General features: G+C 48.2%; 1 protein-coding gene and 16 non-coding genes across 18 annotated transcripts; all 17 read left to right on the top strand.

Annotated features, from left to right (window-relative positions):
• Positions 1 to 23: 23 nt before the first annotated feature.
• On the top strand, positions 24 to 19,183 carry dom (domino helicase). 2 transcript variants are annotated; one of them, XM_017166858.3, is made up of 14 exons: positions 24 to 229; positions 832 to 1,528; positions 1,590 to 1,887; positions 2,104 to 2,380; positions 4,110 to 4,907; positions 5,129 to 6,341; positions 6,596 to 6,782; positions 8,554 to 8,690; positions 8,761 to 8,947; positions 9,166 to 11,268; positions 11,775 to 11,993; positions 14,663 to 14,698; positions 14,847 to 17,963; positions 18,028 to 19,183. In XM_017166858.3, exons 2-14 carry the CDS (start codon positions 843 to 845, stop codon positions 18,475 to 18,477), a joined length of 9,708 nt encoding a protein of 3,235 aa, XP_017022347.1. In that variant the 5' UTR covers positions 24 to 229; positions 832 to 842; the 3' UTR covers positions 18,478 to 19,183. The 2 variants fall into 2 exon arrangements, with proteins under 2 accessions (XP_017022347.1, XP_070140290.1); XM_070284189.1 differs by lacking the exon at positions 24 to 229 and having other exon boundaries at positions 18,028 to 18,426; positions 18,759 to 19,183.
• Positions 1,922 to 2,031, top strand: LOC121503051 (small nucleolar RNA Me28S-Am2589). The gene has a single exon (XR_005991236.1). It is a non-coding gene; the product is annotated as a small nucleolar RNA Me28S-Am2589 (small nucleolar RNA).
• LOC121503071 (small nucleolar RNA psi28S-3316) lies at positions 3,543 to 3,674 on the top strand. Its single transcript, XR_005991256.1, has one exon. It is a non-coding gene; the product is annotated as a small nucleolar RNA psi28S-3316 (small nucleolar RNA).
• On the top strand, positions 3,708 to 3,854 carry LOC121503064 (small nucleolar RNA psi18S-841/snoR66). The gene has a single exon (XR_005991249.1). It is a non-coding gene; the product is annotated as a small nucleolar RNA psi18S-841/snoR66 (small nucleolar RNA).
• LOC121503050 (small nucleolar RNA Me28S-Am2589) lies at positions 4,953 to 5,061 on the top strand. The gene has a single exon (XR_005991235.1). It is a non-coding gene; the product is annotated as a small nucleolar RNA Me28S-Am2589 (small nucleolar RNA).
• Positions 6,382 to 6,527, top strand: LOC138928252 (small nucleolar RNA psi28S-3378). The gene has a single exon (XR_011444747.1). It is a non-coding gene; the product is annotated as a small nucleolar RNA psi28S-3378 (small nucleolar RNA).
• On the top strand, positions 6,839 to 6,972 carry LOC121503070 (small nucleolar RNA psi28S-3316). The gene has a single exon (XR_005991255.1). It is a non-coding gene; the product is annotated as a small nucleolar RNA psi28S-3316 (small nucleolar RNA).
• On the top strand, positions 7,001 to 7,140 carry LOC121503060 (small nucleolar RNA psi18S-841/snoR66). Its single transcript, XR_005991245.1, has one exon. It is a non-coding gene; the product is annotated as a small nucleolar RNA psi18S-841/snoR66 (small nucleolar RNA).
• LOC121503067 (small nucleolar RNA psi28S-3316) lies at positions 7,173 to 7,306 on the top strand. The gene has a single exon (XR_005991252.1). It is a non-coding gene; the product is annotated as a small nucleolar RNA psi28S-3316 (small nucleolar RNA).
• Positions 7,332 to 7,471, top strand: LOC121503058 (small nucleolar RNA psi18S-841/snoR66). The gene has a single exon (XR_005991243.1). It is a non-coding gene; the product is annotated as a small nucleolar RNA psi18S-841/snoR66 (small nucleolar RNA).
• LOC121503066 (small nucleolar RNA psi28S-3316) lies at positions 7,503 to 7,638 on the top strand. Its single transcript, XR_005991251.1, has one exon. It is a non-coding gene; the product is annotated as a small nucleolar RNA psi28S-3316 (small nucleolar RNA).
• On the top strand, positions 7,667 to 7,806 carry LOC121503061 (small nucleolar RNA psi18S-841/snoR66). The gene has a single exon (XR_005991246.1). It is a non-coding gene; the product is annotated as a small nucleolar RNA psi18S-841/snoR66 (small nucleolar RNA).
• Positions 7,839 to 7,972, top strand: LOC121503068 (small nucleolar RNA psi28S-3316). Its single transcript, XR_005991253.1, has one exon. It is a non-coding gene; the product is annotated as a small nucleolar RNA psi28S-3316 (small nucleolar RNA).
• On the top strand, positions 7,998 to 8,137 carry LOC121503059 (small nucleolar RNA psi18S-841/snoR66). The gene has a single exon (XR_005991244.1). It is a non-coding gene; the product is annotated as a small nucleolar RNA psi18S-841/snoR66 (small nucleolar RNA).
• On the top strand, positions 8,171 to 8,306 carry LOC121503065 (small nucleolar RNA psi28S-3316). Its single transcript, XR_005991250.1, has one exon. It is a non-coding gene; the product is annotated as a small nucleolar RNA psi28S-3316 (small nucleolar RNA).
• On the top strand, positions 8,335 to 8,475 carry LOC121503062 (small nucleolar RNA psi18S-841/snoR66). The gene has a single exon (XR_005991247.1). It is a non-coding gene; the product is annotated as a small nucleolar RNA psi18S-841/snoR66 (small nucleolar RNA).
• Positions 8,988 to 9,097, top strand: LOC121503049 (small nucleolar RNA Me28S-Am2589). Its single transcript, XR_005991234.1, has one exon. It is a non-coding gene; the product is annotated as a small nucleolar RNA Me28S-Am2589 (small nucleolar RNA).
• Positions 19,184 to 19,458: the final 275 nt, after the last annotated feature.

The raw sequence follows: 19,458 nt of genomic DNA, 5'->3' as shown, positions 1-19,458 counted from the left end.
TTGCGAACCGAAAAGCTGCCACACTATTCGTTGTTGTTTGAAATAGAGCAGACGTGCGGCCGTTGCGCACTTTCTGCCGAAAGAAAATCCAGTAAATGAGCAGGAAATCCGGAGCAAATTGTAGTTTATCGAGTGCGGCACAATTTTTGCAACGCGTACGCACTTCTTTTTTGCCCGGATGCCTAGCAGAAATGTGGATATTTTGTGATTAAAATTCTCCCCGTCTGAGGTAATTTTGTGAAAAAAAAATGTCCGCCCCGCGGAAAGAATCGACGCCGCCATAGTCGTTACCTATAGTCGTCTCTTTCTAACCAGTGGGATTGCGCATAACGGCTGTGTGTGTGTAAAGTGCTTATTTTGAGCGTTGAAATCTGGTGAAAATTTGAAAAAACCAGCGCACAATGGAAAATTTTATGGATGGAAAAAAATTTTCCCGCATGTAATTTTAATTAGTGACATATGTACCTGCTTGAGCGTGTTTTCGTGTATGTGCTAGGGCGAAAGGATAAGTGCCGCAGAGTTGCATTTTATTATTCGCTTCTGAGCGGGGTGAGATGGAAAATTATGTGTGATAAGCGCTTTATTCAAAGATGACTTTTGCTTTATTTGTCTTGATTTTCCCTCTATCTGATAGTGGATATTACGCAGCGTTATTGGGCGGAATTAAATCAGCTTGTGTGTGTGATCTAAAGTCTGACCAGGGCTACAGCAGCGACACATGTGCTCCGCGGCCGGCTTTTTTTTTTTTTAATTTTCCCGCCAAGCAGCGGATATCAGTTCAAAATAATAGTGGGAACTCACCCAACCCCTCTTTCTGTTTCGCTTTTGCAGATGTCTCAAACATGAATGAAGGTAATTCAGCAGGAGGGGGGCATGAAGGGCTCCGCCCGGCCCCTCCTGCTGTGTCAGACCGCGTAACTTCTCACTCTACGGAAAAATCAGTTGCAACAAACCCCAAATCCACGAACACAACAACAACAGCTAGCACAGCCGGAGCTGGAGCAGCAGCAGCAGGCGCAGCTCCCAGCGGCAGCAGAGCAGCAGCTTTGCCGGCTTCGCGCCATCAGCACCATCACCATCCGCCCCAAGGAAAGGGAGTCGCCAGCAGTAGCAAGCATCAGCACCAGCACCAGCAGCAGAAGCAGCTGCCCAGTGCGCAGCTGCCTGTGCCGCTGTCGCCCTTGCCGCCACAACAGCAAACGACAGAGGCAACGGCAGCCACGCCAGCAGCAGCACTGCCCGCCCACTTCCACTCCACTTCTACAAGTTTAAATTCTGCCTCCACCACCACCAACATCATAGAATCCTCCGTATCGCCGCCGCAGGCCAAGCGTCAGCGTTTGGACAACGAGACAAGCATCGTTGGGAGCGCCAGCAGCAGCAATATTGTAGGCTCTCTGTTGCCGGCATCGGTGGCTGCCAGTAGCGAGGTCGGCGGGGTTTCATCCACAGCCCTGCAGGACCTGAATGCGCTTAAGAAGCGCATACTGCAGCAGAAGTTACAGATTTTGCGTAATCTTAAGGAAAGGTAGAGTTTCTTCTAGCACATGTCCCTTCTCAGAGGCTAATATATTTGCTCTCCTTATCAGGCATCTTGAAAATGTGTCGGAATACTTTTATCTACAAAACGGCGGCAGTATGATGGACTACCCTGCGTGGCGCAAGAAGACACCAACCCCGCAGTTCATCAGCTACAGCAACGCGAATCGTATAGATCAGCTGGTACACGAGGATAAGCCCAGCACATCGGCAGCAGCAGCAGCTGCAGCCCAAAATCAACCTACTAGGAGTAGTACGCTACAGCAAGTCTCTGTGGAGGCGACGACAGTGGTCAGCACAGGAGCGTCCACATTGGATGGAAGCAGTGGCAGTAACACACTGAAAACGGTTAGGATCTTTGAAATAATTTCTTTTTTAGTATTTCATGGTGATGATAACCATCAACTGAGTGCCGTTACCGATCTATTTTTGATTGGTTCTGGCGAATTTAAAGGGATGTTCGCAGTTGCGAGGCATTTGTCTGAATGATCCATAGTGTGTTCCTTTTAATTAAAGGCTTCTCAGCAATAAGCTAATCCCGGGTTTCGTTTTATCTCCCCACAGAATACGCAATCTCAAGTGCCAAGCAAGATTGGCAGCAGCACAGCCTCACAGTCACCCGCAGCAACAGTCAGCAACGCAAACAGCAGCAGTACAGCAGTCCTAAGTGCTACTACTACTGGTAGTGCCACCGTCACCAGCACAGCTGGTGGTAATCCGGTTGAGGCGAGCGGTAATGTGCTGCCACCGGAGGCCGAAATCAAAATCCCAGCCGTTGGGGCCACACCCGTGGCCATTTCAACGAAGCTACCCGCCGCCGTTGTCCAGCTAACGCAGCAAGGTAAATTCGCCGTGTTCACCATGGCATTACTGATCTCTCTCTCTCTCCGCTCCCTCTTTCATTTTGTGTTTTTGTTGTGTTCGTTTCGACCAAAAATAAAATGTATTTTTCGTTGTTATTATGTTTGTCCAAATTCAAATTGTAATATCGATGCAAAAAATAAAACCAACTCCGAGACGAAAACGCGCAAAAAACGCCAAACGCACGTCCTGCACTTCACTCTAAGGTTGAGACAAAATTGATATATTGTGGCCGCCATCGTAATGTGCATTTTACTAATAACAATAATCTAAAGTTTAACTACTAAAATCTCAAAATCCAAAACACATGCATAACATATAGCCACACATAACCACAGATAATTCCCCGTCCGTCGTACTGCTATTTATAATTATTACAATTTGTTTCCTTTACCCGAATCTCACATTTATTGTTTTCACATTTTATTGCTGCCGCCTTCCCTTACATCCCTCTATAACGCACACATCACTCTCAAACTCACCATAATTGTATATCCGTTATCGTTATAATATAGGTCACATACCCGGTAGACCTTTAGGAGGTCGTCACGGTATGGTCTTTGGTCAAATACCCGCTCCTCCTGCTGCCGTAGGAAATCCTTCTGTACCTTTGGTGCCAGGTGCTTATCGTTCGCAAAAACAACAAAACAAAAATTATATTAAAATTGTTACACAGCTAAAAATTTTAATTCATTTTAATTTCAATTTTCTTATATAAAAGCAAGTTTGTGTGTTTTACCTATTGAAGCATATATATTTTATGATTTGCCAAGCAAAGTAGTGCATTCATTAATTGATGTGCCTTAAAATTGAATTAATTCTCTTTGTTTGTTTTCATTTGTATACCGTTTCCTAGAATTGGTGTTATAATACAATATTGCCCTTAGTTTTGATTGATTGATTGATATTGGTAAATCTTTTGCTTACGACTTTGTTTGATTTCATTTTTGAATCGATGAATAATTGATAACTGTATCGTTTGATTGATTGCGTTGATTTTGTAAGCAAGTTAGCAAAACTTAAGCATATCTACATAGTTACTTTAGAGAAGGCGTTGCTCTTGAAACTCATCATGCGGTTGTTTGGGGTTACCATTATCATCATCCTGTCACATCATCTAAGCTCTAGTCTAGTGTAAATCCCGCACCTAAAAGCGTTTTCTTGCCAGCTCGTTCAAATGCTCTCGAAAATCGTAGATGTGTGCCAGAGCGAAGCTCAGTTGCAAGTGATTCGGCCTTTATAAGTGGCAGATATCCATATAGCTGACAACAAGAGATTCCATTGATAGAAGTGTATAGTTTAAGCTGTGCAAGCGCACTCTGTGTCATATTGAACTGTAGCCCCCATGTGATTACAATTTGTAAGCTTGCCAGAGGAAATATGCAATCGGTGCTCTGCTTATCCATGTGGCAGCGATCTTGTTGCTGCTGCATTGAATTCGGGCTCCACACTAGGAATAAGTTTGCATGAAGAACCCATTTCTTTTGTTTTAGCAACTGATTCGCAACCAATTCTCATGTTTAATCTATTGAATTCCATTCATACATCATTCTTATTATTGCTTTCCTGGTAGAGCTCTCTTTCTCTCTTTCGTACACTTGATGCACTATCCAGCATGCCAAGAGTTGATCTTCTTCTACCACCAACGATCGATCCTGTAGCCAACGTAACCCATGTGTGCTAATCAAAATTGTGACTTCTTTTCCAAGGTGGCACTCCGCTGTTACCCTGCAGTACATCTGTGGGTTCGACGGCGACGCTGCGTCGCAACCAGGGACAAAACAATGCCTCAAGCGGCGGATCTACGGCATCCGGAGGAGCAGGCACTCCCACGCTCTACACGGGCAATGGCCCGGCAGCAGCTTTGGGTGGTAGCGGTGCTCTCACACCGGGAACACCAACATCGGGTAGCCTGCTCAGTCCGGCGTTGGCGCCTGGCTCTGGAACGCCGAACAGCGCTGCCCAGGAGTTTTCGTTCAAGGCCAAGCAGGAGGTGTATGTAATGCAGCGCATATCGGAATTACAGCGAGAGGGATTATGGACTGAACGGCGCCTGCCCAAGCTGCAGGAGCCCATCCGCCCCAAGGCGCACTGGGACTACCTCCTCGAGGAGATGGTCTGGCTGGCGGCGGACTTTGCGCAGGAGCGCAAATGGAAAAAGAATGCGGCCAAGAAGTGTGCCAAAATGGTGCAAAAGTATTTCCAGGACAAGGCCACCGCCGCCCAACGTGCGGAAAAGGCCCAAGAACTACAGCTTAAGCGAGTCGCCTCCTTCATAGCGCGCGAGGTGAAGAGCTTTTGGTCGAATGTTGAGAAACTGGTGGAGTACAAGCACCAGACGAAGATCGAGGAGAAGCGCAAGCAAGCGCTGGACCAGCATCTCAGCTTCATAGTCGATCAGACGGAGAAATTCTCGCAACAGCTGGCCGAGGGCATGAACAAGAGTATGGCGGATACGCCTAGTCTCAATTCCAGTCGTCTGACATCGCCCAAGCGGGAATCCGATGGTAAGTTGGTTGGTTATAGAATCGATTTTATTTCCAGCTCTAGTTCAGCACTTGATGATAAAATACAAACTGAAACGTTGTTGTGGGCTATTTTTGAACACTTCGATGTTACCTTGGGATGGTCGCATTTGCGAGGCATTTGCCTGATGCATTTACCCCTTGGACACCTTTAATTTAAAGCTAGAAAACATCTTCTAATTCCAAAATTTCTCTTTCCACAGACGAGTTTCGGCCAGAATCTGGCTCCGAAGACGACGAGGAGACCATTGCCAAGGCCGAAGAAGATGCAGCCGATGTCAAGGAGGAGGTTAAGGCCTTGGCCAAGGAGTCAGAAATGGACTTTGATGACTTTCTCAATGACCTGCCACCTGGTTATCTGGAGAATCGTGATAAACTCATGAAGGAGGAGGAGCAAAGTTCGGCGATAAAGACCGAAGCTGATGACAGCGACGACAGTGAGTTCGAGGCGAAAGAGGCCAGCGATGACGATGAAAATACCATCAGCAAGCAGGAAGAGGCAGAGCAGGAGATTGACCACAAGAAGGAGATCGATGAGTTGGAGGCTGACAATGATTTGTCGGTGGAACAGCTGTTGGCCAAGTACAAATCGGGCAGAATCAGTGACCAGCCGCCCAGCGCCAAGCGTCGGAAAGTGGAGCTAGACTCGGATGATGATTCGACAGCCGTTGATGATTCCTCCTCCGATGAAAGCGGCGTAGATGCTTCCGACGATGAAGATCTTTCGACTATCTTAACTGACACTGAAGTTGAGGAGCCAGAGGACCAGGAGGCTGGCCTTAAGAGCCTGATGACAGATGCAGTTGCCTCGGGAACTGGTTCTACCACGGCCACTGGAGGCGCTAACAAGGACGACATGCTCAACGATGCCGCCGCCCTGGCTGAGAGTCTGCAGCCCAAGGGAAACACCCTGTTAACCACGAATGTGGTGACGCCAGTGCCTTTCCTGCTGAAGCACTCGCTGCGTGAGTACCAGCACATTGGACTCGACTGGCTGGTGACTATGAACGAGCGCAAGCTGAACGGCATCCTGGCCGACGAGATGGGTCTGGGCAAGACCATCCAAACTATCGCCCTGCTGGCTCACCTCGCCTGCGCCAGGGGCAACTGGGGACCGCATCTCATTGTGGTGCCCTCGTCTGTGATGCTCAACTGGGAGATGGAATTCAAGAAGTGGTGTCCCGGCTTTAAAATACTCACGTACTACGGCTCGCAGAAGGAGCGGAAGCTGAAGCGCGTCGGCTGGACCAAGCCGAATGCCTTCCATGTCTGCATCACATCCTATAAGCTGGTGGTACAGGATCAGCAGAGTTTCCGCCGTAAAAAGTGGAAGTACCTGATCCTGGACGAGGCCCAAAATATCAAGAACTTCAAGTCGCAGCGCTGGCAACTGTTGCTCAACTTTTCCACCGAGAGGTAAGTTTTTTTTTGTGATGAAAGTTAACCCTTTGCTGCCAGCACCAAAAATCAGTAACCATGCGATTGCTAAACTAGCATGGCGACTACGCTTGGGTGCTAAAAATAAATCCGCTATAATGCCGCATACTAAACCAGAGCATGCTAATCCCACCCTAGAATGCTTGTGGCCTTGTTTCGAAACAGTTGACCCTGAAATACCAGAGTTTGAGTGGATTTATCAAGTATTTTTGTTCTCTTTTCCTTTTACGTAGACGTCTACTCTTGACGGGAACACCGCTGCAGAATGACCTGATGGAGCTGTGGTCATTGATGCATTTCCTCATGCCTTATGTCTTCTCGTCGCATCGCGAGTTCAAAGAGTGGTTCTCCAACCCGATGACGGGCATGATCGAAGGCAACATGGAGTACAACGAGACTCTGATTACTAGATTGCACAAGGTAAGAAAAATACATTTACAATCTACCCTAAATCCTCCTCTTTAATGGTATAATCTTGCACCTAAAAGCGTTTTCTTGCCAGCTCGTTCAAATGCTCTTGAAAATCGTAGATGTGTGCCAGAGAAATCCTTACGATAGCAAAGGATTTGAGTTTTTGGATAATTCTAATTCGTTTACATTGTGAACAGTCTTCTTAAAAGAACTAATAGTTAGAAATAAGCAAATGCACTCTGTGTCACATTGATTTATAGCCTCATGTGATGACAATTTGTTAATTTGCCAGATCAAGGGAATGCGTCTTATCCATGTAGTCAAACCCCAATCTGGGTAATTGCATTGAAAACGCATTTAACATAAACAATATTCATTGTATTCTTTGGTTTTTTTGCTAGCACCTAAAAGCGTTTTCTTGCCAGCTCGTTTAAATGCTCTTGAAAATCGTAGATGTGTGCCAGAGCAATCCTCACGATAGCAAAGGATTTGAGTTTTTGGATAACTCTAATCCGTTTACATTGTGAACAGCCTTCTTAAAAGATAATAATAGGACTAGGCAAATGCACTCTGTGTCACATTGATTTATAGCCTCATGTGATGACAATTTGTTAATTTGCCAGAACAAGGGAATGCGTCTTATCCATGCAGTCAAACTCTCATCTGGGTAATTGCATTGAAAACGTATTTAACATAAACAGTATTCGTTGTATTTTATATATTTTTGCTGGCACCTAAAAGCGTTTTCTTGCCAGCTCGTTTAAATGCTCTTGAAAATCGTAGATGTGTGCCAGAGCAAAGCTCTTACAATTGCAAGTGATTTGAGTTTATGGATAACTCTAATCCGTTTACATTGTAAACAGTCTTCTTACAAGAACTAATAGTTAGAAATAAGCAAATGCACTCTGTGTCACATTGATTTATAACCTCATGTGATGACAATTTGTTAATTTGCCAGATCAAGGGAAAGCGTCTTATCCATGTAGTCAAACCCCAATCTGGGTAATTGCATTGAAAACGCATTTAACATAAACAATATTCATTGTATTCTTTGGTTTTTTTGCTAGCACCTAAAAGCGTTTTCTTGCCAGCTCGTTTAAATGCTCTTGAAAATCGTAGATGTGTGCCAGAGCAATCCTCACGATAGCAAAGGATTTGAGTTTTTGGATAACTCTAATCCGTTTACATTGTGAACAGCCTTCTTAAAAGATAATAATAGGACTAGGCAAATGCACTCTGTGTCACATTGATTTATAGCCTCATGTGATGACAATTTGTTAATTTGCCAGAACAAGGGAATGCGTCTTATCCATGCAGTCAAACTCTCATCTGGGTAATTGCATTGAAAACGTATTTAACATAAACAATATTCATTGTATTCTTTGGTTTTTTTTGCTAGCACCTAAAAGCGTTTTCTTGCCAGCTCGTTTAAATGCTCTTGAAAATCGTAGATGTGTGCCAGAGCAAAACTCTTACAATTGCAAGTGATTTGAGTTTATAAATAACTCTAATCCGTTTACATTGTAAACACTATTTATCTGAAAGCACATTTTAAAAGCTGGGCAAATGCACTCTGTGTCACATTGATTTTACACCTCGTGTGATGACAATTTGTTAGTTTGCCAAAGGAAAGAGTGGCGTCTTATCCATGTTCTCAATTTTAACCCTCAAGTTGATCACATTGAAAATGCTTCTTACACCACCTTTACTTATGATTCATAACCTTAATTTCAAACTAAATGCGCAGTAATTAGCATATTGCAATTGTTTATCCCTGCAGGTGATTCGTCCCTTCCTACTCCGACGCCTCAAGAAGGAGGTGGAGAAGCAAATGCCAAAGAAGTACGAGCATGTGGTCATGTGCCGACTTTCCAATCGCCAGCGCTATCTGTACGAAGATTTCATGAGTCGCGCCAAGTAAGTTTTGAATAATTTTTGACAGAGATTTAATGGATTTACTAATCTTTATTAATTTTTCCCCTTACAGTACCCGAGAAACTCTGCAAACTGGCAATTTGCTAAGCGTGATCAATGTCCTGATGCAGTTGCGCAAGGTGTGCAATCACCCGAACATGTTTGAGGTGCGTCCCACCATCTCGCCGTTCCAAATGGAGGGTATTTCATTCCACACACCGCGTCTAGTCTGCGACATAATGGAGTATGATCCGTTCACGGTGAGTCAAGGGAGATGGTCACCTCTCAACCTTTATCCTAAGCAAAATGATGTTAAACTGTCACTGATAGTTGGGCTTGATCTATTTTGGAGAGAGTCGTAAACTTTATCCAGGATGTTCGCATTTGCGAGGCATTTGTCTGATTGGAATTATCAATAATTTATTTGAAGAAGTCTTTATAAATAACTTTTTAACTAATTAAGTATTGTTTTTTATAGCAAATCAACCTGGAAACTGTGAACCTATTGTTGTTGCATCTGGAGCAAACCGTGACCGCCTATGTATCGCACAAATCCCGCCTGCTAGCCCCGCCTCGGAAGCTGATCGAGGAAATCGACACAGCTCCCCAGCCGCCGCCACGCTGTCCCAACGGCAAATACCGCTTCCACATTCGTGTACGCAGTGCAGAGTTGGCGCAGCGCATAAAATTAAACGCAGTGAAAGTTGGGGCCAGTCCCGCCATGCGCATGGAGGGCACAAAGATTGTGCCCATGCGTAATTTGGTGCCCAGCGGAAAAGTCCTTAAGCGCGTCAGTGGCAGTATTAATCCTGTGAATATGGCTCTGAAACCGGTGGTAATCAACAGCGTGGTGACAACATCAGCAGCATCCTCTACAACGGTAGCCTCATCGCCCTCGGGGGCTTTGAATGTCTTGGGTAATTCCAAGTTGCTTGGAGCAAGGCCGCAAATTATGAATGCACCCACGCCCGCCAAAGTGGCCAAGACAATGCAAGATGGCAAACCCTTTTTCTACCTCACACCGGCCACGAATTCAGGGGCAGCTGGAGCCCGTTTGACGCTGACTAGCAAAACCACGGCAGCATCTAGTTCCGGAACAACTCTGACAGCAGCACCTAGCACAGCGCAGCAACTAATTAGGGAACCCATTGTCCGGGATCTGGCTACGCATGTAAAGAGCACGGCGCAGAAGCAGCAGAGCATTGCCAATGGCAAAGCCGAAACCGAAGAGGAAGAGACCGAGGCGGAGGAGGATCCCTACAAGGTGCAGGAGCTAATTCAGATGCGTAAGGAGCAGCGATTGGCCTCGCTCAAACGTATGGCCATGATGAATCGTCGCCGTACCGATGCCACGCCCATCTACGGCTCGGATTGCCGAGGTGCCATAGAGCGTTGTATGCATGCAACGCGTTCGCTGAAGCGATCCACCTGGCAGACGCGAGGCTATGCCAACTGCTGCACGGCAATGGTGCACCGTGATGGCTGGTCACTTAATCACCTGCTCAGAAGCTACGAGCAGAGGTGTGCTGACCTAAAGCCACTCTTTGCCAACTTTGTGATCTATGTTCCTTCGGTGTGTGCACCGCGTATCCGACGCTATGTGCAGAATCTTTCATCGACGCACTGGCAGACCGAGCGGGAGATTGAAGACAAGGTGGGTCAGGCGCTGCTGCCCAAGTTAGGGCTGCTACATCCCATTATCTCGGCGATGACCACTCAATTCCCAGATCCGCGTCTTATCCAATATGACTGCGGCAAGCTGCAGACGATGGATCGGTTGTTGCGCCAGTTGAAGGCCGATGGTCATCGGGTGCTGATATTCACCCAGATGACCAAGATGCTAGACGTCCTGGAGGCCTTCCTCAACTTCCATGGCCACATATATCTAAGGTTGGATGGTTCTACGAGGGTTGAGCAACGACAGATCCTGATGGAGCGCTTCAATGGCGATAAACGCATATTCTGCTTTATTCTTTCCACGCGATCCGGCGGAGTGGGCATCAACTTGACGGGTGCCGATACTGTGATCTTTTACGATTCGGACTGGAATCCCACGATGGATGCTCAAGCCCAGGATCGTTGCCATAGAATCGGACAGACCCGCGACGTACACATCTATCGTTTGGTCTCGGAAAAGACCATCGAGGTGAACATTCTAAAGAAGGCCAACCAAAAGCGCATGCTCAGCGACATGGCCATCGAGGGGGGTAACTTTACCACCACATATTTCAAAAGCTCCACCATCAAGGATCTCTTTGCCATGGATCAGAACGAGCAGGACGAGACAAGTCAGGAGAAACAGGAGGAGAAAGATAAGGCTGTGGCCACAACTACTACGGCAACGACAACCACTGGTCAAGGGGACTCGGAGAAGCAGTCGCTGCGCGCCTTTGAGCATGCTTTGGCGGCCGCCGAGGATGAGCAGGATGTTCAGGCCACCAAAACGGCCAAAGCTGAGGTGGCCGCCGATCTGGCCGAGTTTGACGAGAACATTCCCATTGCCGCGGATGAAACCAATGCGGACGGGACTCTGGTGGAACTCAGCAAGGCCGATCTGGAGATGCAGAATCTGGTTAAGCAGGTGAGTGGGGGCTTGGTATTTGAAGTAAGAGGGAATGTCAGAGGAAATTTCCTCAACAAATTTGCAATATATTGTGTGTAATCATAATTTACTGGGTCTTTCTGCTGAATTCATATGGAAAATACGCATCTAGTGCGTTTTCTATGCAGCAAGATAGGCCCAGAGAAACCATTCTTCGGTTTGGCAGACCTTCAGACATAGTTGATGCGATCCTTGACCACGCCTCGATTGTATCACTCAAAGTCTTACATTTTAATTTAAAATCATCATTAAGCTTTATTTGTGGCCACACTTGCTACTTGTATGGAATTCTCTTTTAAATACGCTTTCCATGCAGCAAGCGTGGCCAAGAACAAGCAGACCTTCAGACATAGTTGAAGCGACCTCAAACCACGCCTCGATTGTATCACTCAACGTCTGACAATTTTCCACTCAAGACAGTCGAAGCTTAGGAAGTTTTAAGATCTAAACACATTCTCAAATCCCAATTTCAATCCCATTTATAGCTCTCACCTATTGAGCGTTATGCCATGCGCTTTGTGGAAGCCACTGGAGCGGCTTGGACGGCGGAACAGATGCGTGCCGCGGAGGCTGAACTGGAGGCGCAGAAACGTGAATGGGAGGCCAATCGGTTGGCGGCCATGCACAAGGAGGAGGAGCTGCTCAAGCAGGAAACGGAGGCCGAGGAGCTGCTCACCTACAGTCGCAAGGATTCGAGCAATCAGGTTAATACCAAACAAGATTCCACTTCCAATAGGCGAAAGCAACCCCTGGTGAGGGTGATGCGCAGCAAGTCGGCTAAGAAGCTAAGCAAGAGTATCAGTAGCCAGAGCAACAGTAATAGTGATAGCAAGAAGAGATCAGCTCTGGGTAGTAATCGCCAGAATAGCCTCAATTCGAGTGCTCCAGCAGCGGGATCATCAGGGACGGTAGCAGGGGCGGGGATCAGCAGCAGCAGCAGCACCCGGAACAGTAGTAACAGCAAGAGGGCAATGACGGGTGGGAAAACTACAACGGTGGGGCTAGCGGTTGGACGGCGCACTCGCCTCCATTCGCTTGGGGCTGTCCATGTAGCCCATATGCCGACACCGCCCACTAGAAAGACAACACGCACAGCTTTGGCTGCATCGGCAGCAGCTTCCGCCTTGGAAGATTCCACCTTCATCCTTGGAGAGCGGCCCAAACGGCAGTCGGCTAGCATTGCCATGAGCAAGATGCTAAAGACACCGACAAAGGCGTCCAATCAAGTGGCAACCAGTGTAAAGACAACCCCACCGAAGCGGGGGCGAAGGGATAGTGTTGCCGTGGCTGCCACGCGCAGGAAGCTGCTAACAAGGCGAGCCACTATAGCGGCGCCTTTGGCCATGAAGCTCAGGGATGAGGAGAGTGAGCTTGATGCAGGGGATGATGATGATGATGAGAATGAGGAGGATGATAATGATGATGATGAAGAAGATGATGAGCAGCAAGAGGCAGAGGACAGCGAAGATGAGGAGGAGGCAGGAGATGTTACAGTGGACGATGAGGAGGAAGAGACAGCTGACTCTAACGCAGAGGAGGATACAACCACACAAACCGAATCACAAATGAACGAGGATGAAGACGACGACGACGAGGAGGAGGAGGAAGATGGTGAGGAAGAAGAAACGGTTGAAATCATTCCCGAAGACTCTGAAGTCGAAGGCAAGTCCACATCCAGCTACGCCACAGCTGGTGATCTTGGTGAGGAGGAGCATAACGACAGCTTGGATGGTTGGAATGCACACGAACAGGTGCAGGACACCACCATGACCAGCTCCACGTACTACAATGTGAGCGAGGAGTCGGACACAGATGAGCACAATGATGCCAAAGAGCAGCAGCAGCCGCAGGCGTCGGATAAGAGCGATGAAAGCGAACCTGTGGGACACACACCACGTACTCGATCCCGCGGCTCTGTCAAGATCAATCTGTGGACACTGGACATGAGTCCCGTTGCGAGCACACTGAACAGAAGTGCCGCCAAGAGAACGCCTCGCAATGAATCCACGCCCAAGGAGTCGCAGAGCGAGCCGCGACAGCGACGAGGGTTGGCCACCAAGCGACCCTTGTTGAAAAGTAAACAGGATACGAATAACAAGTCTGTCGGCTCTGTTAACACCCTGCATCGGTGGATAAGCAAGTCACCGCGGGTGATGCTGCGATCCACGCCGGTAACAAACTCGCCCAGCGCCTCCTCAAGCGGAGCAACCAGGTGATGACCCTGCTCCATCGCCTTCATCATCCATCCCTCTGTCAGTATTATCAGCTAGCTAGCTGTGCCTGCTGTGTGCGTTTTTAGTGGGCAAGAAATCCTCTCCAGAACACGCCCTTTTGCTGTTGCTACTGCCACAGAAACGAGTATTTAATAGACTGTAACGAGTTTCCTTCTATCATAAGATGTGTGCTAAGTTAGTTAGGCAAGGGCGGGAGAGGGGAGAGAGGGGAGTCTAGGATAACGAATTCATCAAGAGATCACAGCATTGATAGATATATGTTATATATAGGTAACCAATGGGTTTACAACTCAACTGGCTTAGCATAGTAAGATATCTCAGAGTGTACATAGAGTTATATCATCGATCTAGTATCCAGGAACTCGTAGGGATTCATTTTCGGTTATTGTTATTAAAACTCAATTTTTTCTAAAAAAAAATAACACATACTCCTCTCCCTCAAAAGAAACTTCTTTAGTTATATAAGTCTAGGCTTTAACTATATACTAATTGTTAAATATTTTTGCATTCTATAATTTATTTTGTACTCGTAACTTAACAATCTAAAGACTATGAGCATAGATTGACTAACCCAATAAAACAGAGAACTCATTTCGTATATGCTTTTAAAAGTATAATGAAACCCATTGATTGTATAACAAAAAAAGAAATACCTTTAAAAAAACAAACGAAACAAAGCTAAATCTTAAAGAAAAACTATAAAAAGACGTTGTGGTTTTTATTTACGGACTAATTTCGTGCGTTGAATGAAAAATCCCCCTCCAAAAATAAGAAAAAGAAAGAAAAGAATAAGCGGAAATCAGCAAAAAAAGATTGTTGAATATTATTTTCTGTAAATACAAAATGTAGAATTCTGTTTTGGTGTCGCAGAGTTATAGTACCTCTTTAGTTATATATATATGTATATTTAACTGTACAATCCCCAATCAAACGAAATTGTTCGGAATGAAAGCTACAACGCCATCAATATTTGTTCAATGTCGAAACAAGAATAGTTTCTAATTTCTAAGAACCCGACCCCCGCCAGCCCAACCAACACCAAAACAGAGTTGCTATATTACCTTGAAAATAATGCGGAACGTTTATTCTTTTCTTTGACTTTCTTGCCTCCGCCCGGTGCTTTCTCGGTCTCGGTCCAGGTCTGGATATCGCGCAATTCCATGGAACAGATGCCGGTAAGTGTGGGTATAGTGGGTAACTTAAGGGGGGATGTACATGTGTAAACGGTCAAAGTGTTGACATGTTTAACCTGGTTTACATGTACATCACCCCTTAACTATTGGATCTTGGATCAAGCTAATCTCTCTTGTGAATCCTGATTAGATGTGGTGTCCGCCCACGCCGCCGCAGGATAACGACAACGATATCTATATCGATTACTCGCTCTCGTTTATGTACGAGCTGGATCCCATTTCCGAGTCGGATCTGCCGCCAGTCTATGTCCGCAAGGAGCACAAGCGTTCGCGCACGGATGCCGGTTATGATGGCAGCCGGCGCCCGAATAAGATGCGTCGCGAGGACAACTATGTGCCGCCCAGGTCTCTGTTCGATCGGCCCACACCGCAGCTGGCACGTTTGCGTCGGGAGCTGAAGAGCCAGCGTTTCCGTGGCAGCTTCAAGCCTAATTCGCCAATTCCTGGCCTGAAGCCGCAACTGCCGGCCAATAAGCCCCTGACCGAGCCAGAGGCCATGGCTGAATGGTGCATCTTCGAGGACATTGCCATTCTGCATGTCCTGGTGAATCTTCAAGGATTGCCCTGCAGCCTAATGCTACTCTCGCCGGGACAGACGCCCAATTGGGATCTGGTCTCCGAGATGGTAAACTTTTGCTCCAAAACCTATCGTTCGGCGCGACAGTGCCGCTGGCGCTATGAGACCCACATCCAGCCCCGGGAGGAGGGCAAGGTGGTGGAGAGCCCTAAAAAGCAGAAGAAGCTCAAGCCGACCCTGCGCACCGAGTACCTGAAGAGCCCGCTGCGCTATCTGCGCACCACCCAGCTCTATGCCAGTGACAACAACGCCTCCTTCTACAAGACCATGCGCTCTCGCTTCGATAGCATCAAGACGGCGTACCTGAAGAAGGCACCGCCGCCAAAGCGTCAGTTTAGTGCTCCCAGCCTGATGAATCCCAAGCATATGGAGGTGCTGCAGGAGTTTGGCATTCAGAACTATGATCAGCCAGTGTCGCCCCAAAATATTGCAGCCATGAAGGCGAATAAGATTAGGGAGAAGCAGCGAGGACAGCAGCAGTTGCCACCGCCGTCGGTGGGTCAACAGGTGCAGCAGGTACAACAGCAGCAGCAGCCGGCACCTCCTCCTCCTCCTCCCCAGCAGCAACAACAACAACAACAGCAGCAGCCACAACAAGTGGTGGTGCAACAACAGCAACAAGTGCAGGTGCAACAACAGTTACCCACTGTCTCCAACGTCCAACAACAAACCCTGCCCGTTCAGCAATCCGTGGAACTTGTCCAGCAGCAACAACCCACGGCCACCACCACAACGGTGGCTGTGCCTTCCGCCGGTGGCCAGTTGCAGCAGCTTCAGATCCAACACTTGACCGGAGCCAATGTCACCGGCCAGCAGACAGCCATTCTCCTGCATCAGCCACAGCAGCAGCTGAGGACGCATCCCGGCCAGCAGGGACAGACCACCACCCAGCAGCTGGTCAAAACCATTGTGGGTACATCCTCCAGCCTGACAGCGGGTCAGTTCCAGCAGCTGGCCCAGCAGTCGGTGCAGTCCGGTTCCGGTCAGTCCAGTGTCAGCGTGGTGCTAACCACTCCCGTTCAGACCCTGCCGGCAGTGGTTCAACCCCAAACAGGAGCCGCCCAGATTGTGTCCATCTCCTCGCAGGGCACACTGCCAGTGAACACTCAGTCGCCGCAGCTGGGCAGCATTGTGCAGACGCAGTCGCTGCCTCAGGTGGTGTCCGTGAGCACTCTGCCCACTGTGGGCACTGTGCTGACCACCACTGCCAGTGGCCAGCAGGTGCAGCAGCAGCAGACCACGGCTGTGACCACTCTAAACACGGCCATGCTGCGGGGTCAGCGGATTGTGTCCTCGGTGGCGGGGAATACTCTCCAGCAGCGTACCACAGCCGGTGGTCAGTCCATTGTCTCCATGCCTACATTAGGACAGGGCGTAAGTCCCGCCCAGTTCCAAACCCAACTCCGTTTGGCCGCAGTTCCCTCGTCGTCGGCGGGTCATCATCAGACCACCCAGCTGGTAACCACCAAGGGTATTCCGGTGAGTGCGCTACAACAGGGTGGGAAGACGACGGTAATACCGGGTGGAACTCAGCAAGCGGGCGGAGCGCATATCCAACTATATCGCCAGCGCAGCCTGAAGGTGCTGCAAACCACACAAACAGCCACGATAGGAGGAGTGGCAGGTGGTTCTGCCGGAACCACCACTAATCTGGTGCAAGCCGGCGGCACCATTATTCAGACCAACAGCATGGCCACGCATGTGACTAGCCAGAAGGTGGCAACAGTGTCTGGAATGCCTGGAACCTCCACCGCCGTGCAGGCGGGCAATGTGGTTAGCAGCGTTCAGATGCATGGCCAGGCCCGGACGCAGTTCATCAAGCAGATGACGGCCGCGGGCAAGCAACAGCTGCAGCGTCAAGTGGTGTCCGCTGATGGAACGACCACCACAACCACCGGGGCAGGTGATATGTTGCTGGTGAAGCGGCATAACATCTTGGCTGCCCAGAAGGCGCAGCAGGCAACGGGGGCTCTGTTCACCACGACCACAGCTGCCCAGCAGCAGCAACAACAGCAGCAGCAGGGTCAACTCCCAGTGGCTGGACAGCCGCAGCAGGTAACCCAGCAGCAGATTGCCTCGCTGGTGAAGGCTTCAACGGCGGCAGCGGCCAGCGGGAGCAGTGTCAATGCCGGTGGCGTTACTGTCTCAGCCACAGGACCCACCGTCCAGGCGGGCAGCGTAAATATGACGCTGCCTCAGCTGAAGCCGGGCAGTCAGATTAAGGTCACTGTGCCCAATCAGATGCGACACTTGCAGATGCAACAGCAGCTGACGATGCCCCGAAAGATAAGTCGAATGACGCAGTTGGTCAGTGCCAGTGGACAGCCCACGGCCACTAATATAGTGGCTACGACGGGGCCACAACAGCAGCAGCAGCAGGGCGTGGCTGCGGGGACTCTGCCCACTGTTCAGGCCCAACAGCAGCAGCAGCAGCAACAACAACAGCAGCAGCAACAGCAGCAAAAAGCGGGAGGAGGCAGTGTCCAAGCTCAGCTGTTGCACATCCAGAACACCAAGGCTTTACCCAACTCGGTGACTGTACAGCAGATCCAGCAGGTGATGCGGAGTGGCCAGCAGGGCACCTTGGCCACCACGAACCTGGTGCTGGGCAAGACCAGCGTGGGAAGGGTGATTCCTGTTTCGCAACCCAACCAGCGGCAGACCATTCAGGTGGGTTAACTTGAACAAGGATCCTCTCCAGACATTTTATAACAAGGGAATCTCCATTTTACAGGTTGTTTCTGCCGCCTCCGCCCAAGCCCTGGCAGCGGGCAATATACGGACCCATGTGGCCGGTCCAAATATAGCCAGTGCCTTGAAGGTGGCCGCCTCGGGAGGAGCTGGTGGCCAGACCACGCAGCAGACACTGATAGCTGCACTGCAGCATAATCAGCGGCAAAATGCCAGTCCTGTACGCTTGCAAACTACGGCAGGTGGTAATCTATTGGCGGTTGTGCAGCAGCAGCAGCAGCAACAGCAGCACACGAGCATAGCAGGACCCACAGCTGGACCTGCTGAGGTGATGACCATAACACAGACCACCACAGCGTTGCCCACAGTAAGCAGCCTGCAGCAGCAACAGCAGCAGCAGCAACAACAAGGTGGCGGCGTGTCACAACCCACAACACAACAGGTACGGAAGTTGGTGCAGAAAAAGATCATGATACGCAGCGAGAAAGAATAACGTATGGGCAGGGCCGCCAGACCACGTCATCAACGGCGGAGCATCTCGAGCCTCATTTCCACAGCCACCAACTCAGACTCGAATCCAAAAACCACCACCACAACCGCCACTATCGCCACCGCCACAAACTCAATCTAATCAATCTGATTCCGATTTCAAGATCAAACCAATCTCAAATAGCTCATCCCATGCCAATCCTCATGCATTCAATCAGTCAGCCAGTCAATCAGTTAGTCAATCATTGCTAAATTGATCTCAATTTCTGTCGATTGGTTTTGCAGCCATGAATGAGCAAGAAGGCAACGCAGGAAACCGCTCTCTGAGAATGATGAGAGAGAGAGAGAGCGATGCTGCCGCTGAAGACGACGATCATCATCGATCGCTCCTCAGGCAGCTCAAGGCATGTGGCCGCCGTATTATTAATCTTACAAGATCCATAGCCCTAAGTTAATATCTAAATTTTAAAATTGTAAATCGTAGTTAAAGCTAAGGTCTCCGGCCCCTCAATTCCCCACAGTGCAGTATGTACATTCGTAAATCTAATTCAGATCTATCAGATACTACATAGATATATCCTTACTATATGAACATACAAGTACTTTTAGACTTTTAAGTACTTACAATTAACTTAGATGCTTTAGTTTAATTAATGAATAAAAAATCAAATATAATATAAAAAATGTAAAAACCAAAAAAATCACATAAACGATGTCTACGATTTGTTTTTTGTAATTCTGAGACTTTTGGAAGTTGAAAAGATTAAATCTTTTAAGGAAGGATTTTGTTTAGTACAAATGTGCAATATCTTGGGAATATTTTGTCAAAGTTGTACATCGATTATAGCAAAATTGACAATGTTATGCCTAGTTGAACGGAGGTCGTTTGGTGTTCAATGTACGAGTATCAAGTTTCTCCACAACAAATTAAAAAAAAATGGAAACATATAAAGAAAGAGTTTTGGGAGCTCCAGGCCCAGTTAAA

The sequence above is a fragment of the Drosophila kikkawai genome, chromosome 2R (assembly GCF_030179895.1).
Source record: "Drosophila kikkawai strain 14028-0561.14 chromosome 2R, DkikHiC1v2, whole genome shotgun sequence".
NCBI classification, from domain to species: Eukaryota; Metazoa; Arthropoda; class Insecta; order Diptera; family Drosophilidae; genus Drosophila; species Drosophila kikkawai.
This window is presented reverse-complemented; position numbering and strand designations above follow the sequence as displayed.